The sequence below is a fragment of the Mchenga conophoros genome, linkage group LG6 (assembly GCF_057382185.1).
Source record: "Mchenga conophoros isolate Kocher_MC1m ecotype Shallow Benthic linkage group LG6, M_conophoros_male_GT1.1, whole genome shotgun sequence".
Classification (NCBI taxonomy): Eukaryota; Metazoa; Chordata; class Actinopteri; order Cichliformes; family Cichlidae; genus Mchenga; species Mchenga conophoros.
In genome coordinates, this window is record NC_140531.1 from 25,135,634 (window position 1) to 25,149,048 (window position 13,415).

At 40.5% G+C, this 13,415-nt stretch overlaps 1 protein-coding gene across 1 annotated transcript; it reads right to left on the bottom strand.

The window, feature by feature from the left end:
• Positions 1-104: 104 nt before the first annotated feature.
• LOC146572692 (recombining binding protein suppressor of hairless-like) lies at positions 105-11,140 on the bottom strand. Its single transcript, XM_085276998.1, has 11 exons — positions 10,890-11,140; positions 10,241-10,279; positions 10,022-10,117; positions 9,782-9,947; positions 8,945-9,119; positions 8,682-8,819; positions 8,480-8,592; positions 6,713-6,853; positions 4,346-4,501; positions 4,085-4,188; positions 105-3,996 (listed from the first exon to the last, which is right to left on the bottom strand). The coding sequence occupies exons 1-11, from the start codon at positions 10,907-10,909 to the stop codon at positions 3,654-3,656; spliced, it is 1,491 nt and encodes a 496-aa protein (XP_085133124.1). The 5' UTR covers positions 10,910-11,140; the 3' UTR covers positions 105-3,653.
• Between the last annotated feature and the right edge of the window lie 2,275 nt (positions 11,141-13,415).

Genomic DNA, 13,415 nt, shown 5'->3' on the forward strand with positions numbered 1-13,415 from the left:
ACTGGTGTGCAGATTGAAACGTAAAGTTTAGGTGGGTAAAAATGATATATAAAAAAGTTGTAATCGAAGCGTAATTCAAACACAAAAAGGATTAATCAAAGTTTTTCAAACTTGCGCATGATATTCCAGGAAAAAGACAAAAACAACATCAAAACATCTGATTCAGATATAATAAATCCATATTCAGTGTGATATAATCATCAGAATAAATGGTCCTGGGTGAGATACAATTTTTTTTTTTTTTTTAAACAATCCAGTTACAACTTAAAGGCACAGCAGTTTAAATGGTGGTTGATCTGTTTTCTGATTTTTATAATCCAACTAGTCGTACAAAAGGTTCCCTGGCCTCTCTCTCCCTGCAGCCCTTTCCCAGAGATGTCATGTTCTTCCTCAGAACTCCACCCCCTCACTCCATTTGCAGCATGGGGGCCTCTTAATTAGTTTTCCTAACATATTTCCCAGCCATACAAATGGGGGTCAGAGTTAGTTTCCTTTTCGTTAAGGTAGGGACAACCGCTATAATACACTGTACACTGTTGAGTGTAACCCTTAATGTTTGGATGAGGATCAATTAAATCCCATAGATCTCACTATTGGAAGTATTTCCTGAGATCAGCTAATGATTGGCTGTCCTGATATCATCGCCTGACTGTCTGGGCGAGGGAGTCGTATCTGTGATTGGAATTCTTCAAGCTATTTGAAAGGGTTTTGCCAATGTTTGCACAGCTGTTCATTAATGATGTCTATATGTAGCTATGCCATTTATTACATGCTCAGATGCACACTCTTGTTAAAGTAAAAGCATTGCTAGAAGCATAAAGAGAGATGGACCAAAGCAGACCACACGGATACACAGGCATACACACCGAACACACAAACATTAACAGCAACAAAGTGTCAGGTTTCATTCCAGCAATACGGCTCCCAGTTTAAAAATAAGTCAGACAGATTTGACCTCTATCCCGGGTAGCATGCTTCAGTGGATAGTGTCTAAGCAGGCCCCAGCAGGAAGTGAGTATACAGCATGTTTGGTTACATGATAGACAGAAACAGGAAAAGAGTGCATACATATTCATCAAGATTATGCACAGATACTGATATTATCAATTCACCAAGACATGGACACTGGAGGAAAATTGAGTCAGGATATTGTGACTTGGTGATGCAGTAATTCACAATTAAATATTTCATCAGGTAGGTATATTTCCAAATATCTTAAATACCTCTGCTCCTGCAGACCAAGAGAAGGATCAAAGACATCAGTTTTTTAGGTCAATTAAAGTTGGAGCTTCTAATTTCATCATTAGTGTTTAAAAAAAAGAAAAGGAAAAAGAAAGAAAGGAAGAAATTAAGAGATGATTCACCTATTTTACATACCGGATGAGTCCAGTTGTTGTATGCTTAGAGGATGGTCACAGAAGGGACATTTACACTTTGTTTTTACAGTCTAACCCTTTACTAGAAGCACCTTTTGTCACATCAACAGCTATTTTGAAATAAGTAATAATTCAATTTAAGCTAACATGTCTTTGAAACAGAGCACCAAGTAAAAAAAGAATCATGCATATACAGACAGAACAAGGAAAGCCCACATAGAACAGTCTCAGGAAGGTTTGACTCAAGACTGTTCATGCAGGGCTTGAAACAAATAATTCACACTGGGAATTCTTCTCCTACCCGTACCCTTCTCTTCATCCTCTCACTCTTCTTATCTCTTATTCTTGGTATAACTGGTACTAAACTAGTTATTATTGCCATGAAAACGCATTTACAACTTATACAGCATAACAGCATAATGCAATAATATCTTGTCAGCTTGTACAAAATTAAGCAAGTCAGATCCTGTAGGACTAGGATGTTACCACCTTGGTATGATTGTTCAAACTTTTATCCTGTACCTCTGGGAAGTAACTGAAGTCGTTTATGGGGTCACACTCTGACCCCCCCCCCCCCCCCCCCACACACACACACACACAGTATTCTTTGTTCACATGTATACCTATGTAAGATGTTAATGACCCTATGCATATTCATGTAATCACAATAAAAGGAGTGCTATGGGGAACCTGGCTGAGAGTCTGACGGAAGTCAAGTGGTGGAACGACACTTGGCTCCAGGCAGGTCTCCCTCATGTATGAGTAACAAGAACTTTGCCTACTTCGTGTCTTGCTTGCTGTGTAATTATATTGTCTTCAACGTTCCAGCGAATAGGTTCAAGCTACAAACCTATCAACCTCATCACTTAATGACCCAAAGGGCAGCCAAAGATGACTATTAGCTCTGCTGAACTTTTGTTCAGGCATTGTTTGAAAAAACTAAATTCAACAAAAGGTCAGCATCAGTATGACACTAATGATAAATTGGTTTACTGGGAAGAGATAGTATTTCTTTCCCCCAGTACATGAGCTCACTTTAAAACCCTTTAAATCTCAGCTCAAACTAAAGATCAGCTCTTCAAGAAAGCAAGACATTTTTGACATTCCTCCTTTGCTTCTTGACTTTCTCTGAAAATATGCAAGCGATAAGACACTTTTTATAAAAGGCTTCACTTATATGTGGGAGAAAAAAATGACTGCTGCTGTATGCATTGCTATGGTAACAGGAGGAACTGCTTGTTTAGATTTGAGACCCAGTACAGAGAGTACAAAAAGAGCAAAATCATTAAAGAGAGAACACTCTGACAGTGTATTACAGGCCTGCCCCTCCCTCTCTCTCCCTCTCTCTCTCTCTCCCTCTCTCTCTCTCCCTCACACACACACACACTCACACACTCTACATTCATTAAAAATTTCATCTTTGATATAAAAGAGAAACCAAAACTGTTCAGTGGCCTGGAAAACATAAAACAGCCAAGCCAATAACTGCAAGCAGACAGAGATATCTTCATTTTCTAAAGTGCTTCCAAAGACTGACTGACTTTTTCATTGCAACACACTCAACTGTTAACGACAGCAAGTAAGCTTTAAAAAAAAGAAAAAGAAAAAGGTGAGAAGCTGTTGTCTGACTATTACACACATGAAAAGCAATTTTCATCTTGACTCAACTGAGAGAAAACAGGAATGGGAGGCAACAATATGAAAAACTATCTTGGTAACAAACTGATCTTACTATGCAGTGTATCATACAAAAATGTACCTCAGAAAAAACTTATAAAATACAATATGAATAAAATAATATAATAATATTCCTTGGTCCATAAAACTATGTTATTCTTACAAATTTTCCCTTGCTCAATGCAATTACAAGTTTGTGTTCATCTGCAAACATAATGCTGGTAGTAAGAAAGCAGTTAAAGTAGCTTCCAAACCTGCCAAGTATATAAAAACAAAACAAAAAGGTTATTTTACAAATGATGTTGCTATGGGAGTTAGATAGTTCACCTTCTTTTAGATGAAGAGCATAGATATCACGTTACTCTGAGTGGAGCTTATGATATGTCCACATCAATCCACAAGAGGGTGATACAGTACAATCAGAAATCACAACTCTTGCTTCTGAAGTTGTCTTTTTTTCCTCCTCATAGTTTCACAGTTCCTCTAACAAAGAACTTCTTAGCTTCTGTGCAATTCTTCACAGGTCCATGAGCCTCTTTGGAGAACATGCTCACATTTTCTCACTCAGTCACTGAGAGCACAATCACAAAACACGTTTTACTATGACAGCACCGACATAGCTGAAGTCCCAGACGACATGCCAGAGTCACTACTGCTGTAGGCTCCGTGGCCATCCCCAAGCACACCCATCAAAGATGAAGGTGAGGATGAAGATGCGGGTGATGATGAAGAGGTGCTGTGTGACCGCAGAATAGCTCCAGCAGCACTGCAGTGAGGTCTTGGCCCTGGTTCGGGGGTATACGTGAAGGTCAAGGCAGTGGCGTAGATGATTCCATCACTGCGAACCAGCGTGACAGGGACCTGAACTGGCTGTCTCACCCAGCGCCAACCCTCCCTAAAGGCAGAGATGTCTGGCACCACGCAAAGGATGCTCTCCCCACATCTAAGGAAGTAAGCGGATGGGACAAGGCTTAAAAAAAAATGAAATGAAAACACACGGGAACAAAGTTAACACTCGCAGACATATTTACCTGTACATGGTGTCTGCCTCCACATCTCCAAACCAAACTCTGAGGTTAGGGGTGAAGTTCTGTCCTGTCAGCTCCAACATAGCAACATCTCCTCCACCATTTAACTGGACAGAGACAAACATAAAATCAATCAAGTCTTAGAAGATTCATAGTAGTTGAATAAAAACAAGAGACGTATACTTGGGTATCAAGAGTGGAGAGTGTCACTCGTGTTTGCTGGTAACTAGAGCATATCTTCCCCGGAAAAGGCTGTATGTGTACCTGCAGGCTTTCAACCACAGGGACAGGTGTTACTGGTGTGGGCACGGGGCCCATGCCCTCATAAAAGGTGTACTCTGCTTTGTCAGTACTAATGATAGTCCATGAAGCACCATCATTAATCATGTCCTTGTTGGTCTCTTTGGAGCACGGTGTAGCCTGAAAAACAAAACAAAACAAAAGAAACACAATTAATTTTAATTCCGTACAGTTATGTCCAACCAGGCACCATCATGGTGGCTGATAGAGGCTCGGACTGTTATGTTTAACTCTAGAAACTGGTGCTCAAATCATACAAATGGCTGCTGTAAGTACTGCTCTAAAACAGCTCTATTAATATTTATCTGTGACAAACAGATTCTTCTAATTATTGGTTTGTTTCAAACACACCAACACTGTTTATATTTATACGACCAAATCTGTCTTTGCAAGAAAAACAAAACCAAAAAAAAACTAAAACCAAAATGTTTCTAATAACAAACTCTTAGGTAGCCCCATGCCAAATAAAATCATACATAGTTTTTATTTTTAAATTACAATTTCTCTGGATAAGAAAATAAAAATGTCAAACTCTTATCTGTAAAGAAAAAAAACCTTCAGTAATAATTACCTATATTTTTAACTGAACTATATACTGATTATTTGCAGTAGTATATAGATACATTAAAAAAAAAAAGTAGGAACAGCCACATATAACACACAGCAGGTCATCTATGGTTTGATTTGTCCGCATGTGTCAGACTGGATGGGTTGTTACCAACATCTGGTGAAAATATCATGTCAACAGCACTTTTAGAAATATATTTACTTTGAAAACTGATGACGTGTTCAGTTCTCATTTTACCTGCTGTATACAAAATATATGAAGGAAAACGTGGCAGTTAAATATTATTCACACAGTCATTAAAACATTTGTCAAAATGTTTGACAACATTTGGTATTCACGGTCCTGGTCAAAAAGGTAATGTAAGTTCAACATTACATTCTAAAATGCGGTCATAGGTTGTGCTTTTCCTGATGCCTTCATACAGTATGATACAACTCTTCTTTATGTAGCGACATTACCAAAAAACCAAAGGGCTTGGAGAGGAGTTGGTAAAACAGTTAGGACTTTCTCTTAAGTACTAAAAAGATGTTACTCAGCTCATAAAACATTTTACTGACTATTCTATTGGCTGCATTTCACAACCCAAATATTTACAGGTAGTGAAATGCTCCAAAAAGTCTGTGAAAAGCAAAACCACAAATGTTTTCTTAAGTCATTATACTGTTAGAAATAATAAAAAATAATAATAACAACAAAAACAAGTCGCTTGTTTCTATTATTTAATCAATTTTTAGAGTCAGAATCGCAGCAACATACTCACCAAGCCTTAGCATGAATCCTGCCCCAAACCTAAGACTTATAAATGCTACAGGGGATAAGTATCAGTAGTCTTCCTGTATATGAAGTTGCTACACCTTCAGCTTTCAAAACCTTTACTGCAGCTGCTCTTCCTTGGATTGCAGAATGGATTGCAGAAATTGCAAAATAGTTCAGCCTACTTTTTTAAACTTCCTAAGAATGAAGAACTAAAGAAGGGGTTTGTTTTAAGGAGATCCACACTGACAAAGACCTGATGACCAACACCAACATCAACCTTTGCAGTTATCATTTTACACCAGAAAACTATATTTATTGAAATAGGCTAGGACACATGACTAACTTTCTCTGAGGAATGAATCATCCTGACCCATTGACATCAGCACTACTAGTCACAGAATACAGACTGCAGTTGGCAATTCAGCCCATAGTAACTGTTCCTTAAGAACACCAATAAAATTATTATGTATAAATTGCGATTTTATGTTAATGTAAGTAGCACACCACACTCCAGTGGAGCTGACATGAGAGCTTGCAAGTCAGCACTACAGATATGCCTTAAACATTTCAGAGCACAGAATGCTGATTATTTCTTCTTGATTTCCAATCCTAATTTTAATATCAAGACCTAATTTTGTGCACTTCTCTCTTTTTTTTAATAATTCAGATTTACTAGCTGCATTTACCAGCTGAATAATTCATGTGGTTATTGCATTTTTCTTTAGTGATACAAACTCAAAAAATATGTTTACTTCTGCTTTAGACATACTTCAAACCTGTTTAATTCTGGATCAGTCTGGATTTTGAGTCAGTCCATAGTCACCCTTCAACAAGAAAATACTCCAAACGGCACTACTGGCAGATTTCCTCTCCTTAGCAACAGCAGCAATTTATTACTGTTTTGATACCTGCTCATCACAAAAAAATTCTAATATAACTTGATTTCACAAAAACAAAGTTGAAATAATTGAATATATACATGTCTATGTGTGTCAGACTTTGCACACCTGGAACTGGATGATCCTCTCCTGTGATAGACAGAGATACATCCTGTCTGTATCTTTCAGGTAAAAGGCACACTTGTGAAGCTGGGACACCGGGTCATCAGCATCCATTAAAGCTGCTTGCTTGTCCACTTTTCGAATGATCTGGGGATCATAACACACTTATTGTAAGTACTGGTCACTAGGGGTGGGTTTTGATAATCGATTTATCGATTAAAATCGATTCTGGCTTGGATAACGTGATATCGATTCATTAAAATCTTGAATCGATTTTTTTAATATTAATTTATTTTGCCCGAAATGCCAGAATCTCAGGTTAAACCTCACAAAATTTCAAGAACCACCAAACAGCTAAAACAGTAAATGAGAGCAGGCACACAGATTCTGCACAAAGATGTAAACACAAAGCTCGGACCCGCCGACGGACCAGAATCAGTGAGATGTCGCCTTCTCACCCGACGGCACGGACACGGTCGGGGCTGAAAGCCGACAGCTCGCTGATACCGATGTTTCGGCGGGTCCGCGCTTTGTATTTACGCCCTTTTTGCGCTGATTCTAAAGCTGTTAGTTTTATCTCTCTCCAAACATTATTGACCGAACCAGCAGCAAAAGAGTTACGCTTCAATAAAAAAAAAAAAAAAAAACGTCATGAATTCCCTCTGACTTTTGCTGTTTTGCTTCAACCACACTTCATGCACAGCTCTCTCTCACTTTCTCTCTGTACTTCAAGAACAGTTTCCCGTCTAAAAATCTGTTTTCTGCATTATTCGCTTGCTTGTTACGCACAAGTCTACCGTTGTTTACAGCGCTGTCGGCCGCTGTTTTTTTCCCTTTTACTTACTACCGAAAATAAATCCTCATTTCTGCTGTTCAATAGGCTTCTGAACAAATGTAAACTTTTTAAAATTATGCAAAATGCAAAACACTTAGCTGTGTCTCTGATAAAACCCCTGTAACTTCAGAGGTAATGTTCATATGTTGATTAATGGTTTTCTTTCGTTTTTGATGTACTGCAGAATATTTTTATAAAATCCCAGGCCAGGAAAACCACCTTCATGTTTTTCTGTGTTTTATCTTCAGCTACTTTGCTTACACCTTTGATAAAGTTTTGCGAGTGTCAGCTTCCTTTTTATAGATACAAAAATATGTAAATGTACTGATCTGAATTATAATATTTCTGACTGTCTGAGGCAAAATTTCCAAGATTTAAATTGATTCGAATCGAATTGATTCGGGACCTTGTGAATCGGAATCGAATCGATTCTAGAAATCAGTGACGATACCCAGCCCTACTGGGCACACACATGAATGTCAGACTATGTTAGGAAACCTTGATTTAGACTGTGTGGGCTTTTACTGCTATTATTAATCTCTTTGTCATTTCTGCTTTCCCACGCTGTCAAACTTGCATCATTCTTCATTTTATCATCACCTCTCTGGTCCTTGCTCTCTTTCCCCCCAAATCCCCACTGTTATTCTGCCAATATAGAAATGCAGTTCCTTGACTGGCCACTTGAGGCTTTGCTCTACAGGTGAGTCAACAGACTCCGATGTGAATTTGGCCAGCTGTCCAGCAAAATTAAATTTGTTTACAGTTTTGGATTCTATATTTAATTTTGTAATTTATGGCAAGGCTACAGGGAATACCCTTTTTTGTGTGTTTTCTTTTATAGAAATCACTCATTTGTATGATACAGTGACACCTGGACGCCACTACAAGCAGCTCATTTTCTCACAAACAGACAACAGAAATAAAAAAGTGCCACATACCAGTCTTGGCAGGGCCATGCCAGTCACAGAACAAACCAATTTGACTGTCTGGCCATAGTGAATATAGCCATCTCTTACAGCAAACTCCTCCCCTTCAGACTCATCATCGTCCACTAAATAAAAGAAAATAACAATTTAAAAAAAGATTAAATGTCTCTTATTTAAAATCTTACACGATATAAAAGAAAAAAGTGTAGCTCACAGAGGTGAATGTAGAAGGCACCCCACTGTTGAGAGCTGGCATGAAAGTTTCCCCCCTCCACATGGAGATACCTGGTACTGACCGTCTGGGAACGCAGGCGGTTAAACAAGGCCACCTTTGTCCCAGATGCTATACATACTGGAGGGGAATAAAAAACAGAAAGTGAAACTGGAAAAAGAAAATCATTTTCAAATCCAACTTAAACATCAAGCTGTTGTGAAACCATTCAGCACTCTTCGATTTATGTGTGTCCAGCAACTCACAATCAGCATTTTTCAAGGACTGTTTCTTCTTGGAGGGCTTGGAGATGACCTTGATCCTCTTGCTGAAGAAGACTCCAATGTTGGCACTGTTTCCATACAACATCTTTACAGATAGCATGAAGTGCTTCCTTTTATCTGAGTCACTGATATACAGCGTCTTAGCTGTGCAGAAGTGCTACCCGGGGAGAAGACAAAGGTTAGGGGACTTTTATTTTTGCTTCTCTCATATCTCCTACTGGAGAACAGGCTCATTAGCAGCATCTGTGCAATGCGAAAACATGCCGATGTGCAGTAATATCAGCTACAGCGTGAACATGGTTAATAAGGTTGGTTTCTGGTTTTCATGGTTTCTGCAGCAGCCAACAGGGGAAATTACACAGCAAAGCATCTGTATATCTGACCCCTGTGGTTACTTCTGTTACTTTGCTTAGCATAGCACTTATGGAGCACTGAGAAAAAGCAAGCGACCTGCTTATTCATCGGCTGAGAAAATAATCAAAAGCTGATCTAAAGAGATAACATCTCTTTCTTCTCTATCTTAAAGATCCAACGTGAAGAGTGTTGTCAGGGAGACAATAAATCTTCACTTAAAAGAACCATTTTAACATCTGTCAACCTCTTATCACAAACTGAACACAAATTTAATCATACAAATTGTAACTGGATCCCACACAGGAAAATTAATAAGACAGCAGACAAACATCAGGCACTGCCATCGATGGAAGTCATCTTATCTCAGAAAAAGCAAACTCCTGATAGCAGTCAACAAGGCAACTATCTGACACAGATGTTTAGCCTCTAAATCACTGAATCTGTAGTGCCATTATAACTACCCACCTTGCCCTCCAGATTGAGCTGCTGCATCTCCTGCTCACTGTTGCCAATTCCAATGAAGGCACAAGGCTGGGCCTCCTGCTCAGTACAGCCCTCCTTCTCCATTTTTTCCAACTTCTTTTGCCATCCGGTGCCCATCAGATATACACACGGTGGAGGACAGAAAAACCTAAGTGGCAAAAGAAGAAGTAAAGTGAGACATTTTTCTTTAAACACAATGAAACTTAGCAGTGCCACACAAACCTTTTTTCATTGCCATATGACTTTTGTGCGACTTTTGCGTGTAGAATGAGCACCGTTTGATCATCTTTGTCCTTCAAGTAGTTCCTCATGGCTTCCCTGCAATGTGGAGAAACGCATTAAACCTTTTAGAGCACTTTTTAATGACATGATCATTTTTCCCCTAGATTATAAAGTCTAAGATTGCACGGGGAACAGCTGGCTGTGTTTCTCACACTCCACCTTGTTAATCGCTGTGGCTGAGGTCGCTCACCAAACTTCCTGCAAAACAAAAACATCAGGGGAAAAGTCTTTTACACGTGGTTTTAGTGCTGGGGTTAGTGCAGCAGAAACGTAAAATAAGCTTGAGGGAGAGTATGTAAGAAAACAGATTTAATAGAGGCGATGTGATTTTCTTTAAACGTTTTTTGGATTAGAAGAAAATTAGGAAAAACGCTGAAGAAAGAAAGCCTTTGAACAAAATGGGAATCGTTTGTTTTAATGAGCTAAGCCAAATTTTATTTCTTTCTTCAGTATCTGACAAAGTTGCAGTTTTCTCTGAGGGTGTTATGCTGATGTAGTCAACTCTTAAAAAATATTAAGCCAAAATAAAAAACTTAAACTGGCAAAAAAAGTTTCTGAAATTGTTTGAAACTTTCTTGATAGGGCAGTTCAATAAACTGTATAGAAAGCAGGCGATACTTCGAAGAATAGTTTTGCACAACTGAGCCCGCACCGTGCCACAAGGTAGTACTATTATGTGTGATATGCCTACTAACAACACCGAAAAACATCGCTCCCCCACCAAAAAAGTAGTACCAACTGCCAATATCTTCCCCAAATAAAAACAGTCAGGTTTTGAAAACATACAGCTTTAAATTTCTGCACTTACCCCGTTACAACGGGCGCCATCTTCCGAATAACTCTCCCCCCCCCCCCGGAAAAAAAAAAAAGTCCCAACAATCGCGAGATCCCTCCCCCAGTTCCCTGACCAAAGCCAACGGCACAACAGAAGAAGAAGCAGACTGGAAGGAAAAGAAGGGAACGAAAGAGGGAGGGAGGGGAGAGTGACGGGGCAAAAGGGGGTGAGAAGAGGGCGAGGGAGGGGCGTCGGGCAGAGGGCAGACGCCACAACAACAGGCGTGGGAAAGTTGCAGCGTCGCGCGAGAACGGAAAAACTCTCACAATACACACGCATGAAGGAAGGGTAGTTTTATCGCGAGATCTACCGCCTTCACAACTCGCTCTGTTTTTTTCCCACAGGGCGCGCGCGCTGTAACTCGATTCCCACGCTTATTGAGCAACGAAGCAGGCTGCACCTTTCTGTGCTGAGGAGCTAGAAACACGGCCACGGGATAGATATGTGTTATATGAACTACAGCACTGGAAATATATGGGAGAGTGGAAGATTAAAGCACAGACCTTAAATGGGAAGAGTGGAGAATCACAGTGAATGCAGATGCTTCCACAGAGCCTGTTACAAGTAAAAGAGGCCAAGAGGGAATATCTACAATAACGTAGTCTAGAAGGAGGGTCAAAGATTGCTTAACCCGCTTGTCAAAGTCAAAGTCAACTTTATTGTCAATTCTGCCACATGTACAGGACATACAGAGAATAGAAACTTCGTTACTCTCAATCCCTAGATAAAATAGAAAATGAACATTTAAATATAAGAGTGATTAAAAATGCAAGTAAAATATTTTAAAGTAAAAAAAATTAAATAATATAATACAATTTTACATATAACAAGAAAGCTATACAATATACAATATAAGGGTAAATGACATTGAGTGCAAACCAGGCAGAGTAGTGCAAATAGGCAAATAGTGCAAATGGAGATTTGGTAATGTACGGTATGAGATAGTGTAACACAAAGTCTTATGAGGTAATGGCAGTCCAATGCTCCACAAAGTGACTGGTAACTGGTGCAGGCCAGTGAGTGAGTCAGAGAGTGTGTGTGTGTGAGTGTGTGTGACAGAGTTCAGTGAGACCGTGGAGGAGAGAGGGGAGAGGGGGCAGAATCGGGAGGGAGTTAAGCTTCCTGACAGCCTGATGGATGAAGCTGTCCTTCAGCCTGCTGGTCCTGGCCTGGAGACTCCGCAGTCTCCTCCCCGACGGCAGCAGCTTGAAGAAGCTTTGCATTGGGTGCGTGGGATCAGCCGCTATGCAAAGGGCTTTTTTAGTGAGACGGGTGCTGTAAATGTCCTGGAGGGAGGGGAGAGAGACACCAATGATCCTCTCTGCAGCTCTCACTATGCGTTGGAGGGTTCTATGACAGGATGCATTGCAGGCTCCAAACCACACAGTGATGCAGCTCGACAGGATGCTCTTGATGGTGCCTCTGTAGAAAGTGTGCATGATGGGGGCTGGTGCTCCTGCTCTTCTTAGTTTGCGGAGAAAGAAGAGACGCTGCTGTGATTTCTTGGCCAGTGCTGTGGTGTTGTACGTCCAGGAGAGATCCTCTGTGATGTGCACACCCAAGAACTTGGTGCTGCTCACTCTCTCCACAGACGCTCCGTCAATGGTCAGAGGAGCATGTTGGGTGTGCATTCTCCTGAAGTCCACAACAATCTCCTTTGTCTTCTCCACATTCAGAGAGAGATTGTTGTCAGCACACCACGTGGCCAGGCGTCTCACCTCACTTCTGTAGTCGGTCTCATCCCTGTTGCTAATGAGACCCACCACCGTTGTGTCGTCCGCAAACTTGATGAAGAGGTTGGAGCTGTATGATGGAGTGCAGTCATGGGTCAGCAGAGTGAAGAGGAGGGGGCTCAGCACACATCCCTGCGGGGCCCCCGTGTTTAAAATGATGGTGCTGGATGTGTTACTGCCGACCCGTACTGTTTGAGGTCTTCCGGTGAGGAAATCCAACAGCCAGTTGCACAGTGAGGTGTTGAGCCCCAGCTGGACCAGTTTTTGAGTGAGCTGTTGGGGGATTATAGTGTTGAATGCTGAACTGAAATCTATGAACAGCATTCGAACATATGAGTCTTTTTTGTCCAGGTGTGTGAGTGCTGAGTGGAGTGCAGTGGAGATGGCATCATCGGTTGAGCGGTTGGGCCGATACGCAAACTGGAAGGGATCCAGGGAGGGGGGCAGGACAGTCTTGATGTGTTGCATGACTAGTCGTTCGAAGCACTTCATCAGGATGGGAGTAAGTGCAACAGGACGGTAGTCATTAAAGCAGGAGGGAGATGACTTTTTTGGAACCGGAATGATTGTGGTGGCTTTAAAACATGTGGGGACGACAGCCTGGATGAGTGATATGTTGAAGATGTCTGTGAAGACATCAGTGAGTTGTGTTGTGTTGTGTTGTGTTGTAATAGCGAGTAAGGCAGCTGGATTTAGATATATGGGATACATCACCACATTTAAATTGTGATTCTCAGGCACACTGTGTAAAGTGTCAGGAAAAACT

What these genes read in the sequence shown, in the direction of transcription:
- LOC146572692 (XM_085276998.1), bottom strand. Translation starts at nt 10,909, where the DNA reads ATGGCGCCCGTTGTAACGGG. An exon ending in ATGGCGCCCGTTGTAACGGG is followed by an intron (nt 10,280 to 10,889) that starts GTAAGTGCAGAA and finishes TTTGTTTTGCAG; the next exon opens with GAAGTTTGGTGAGCGACCTC. An exon ending in TCATATGGCAATGAAAAAAG is followed by an intron (nt 9,948 to 10,021) that starts GTTTGTGTGGCA and finishes TTTGCCACTTAG; the next exon opens with GTTTTTCTGTCCTCCACCGT.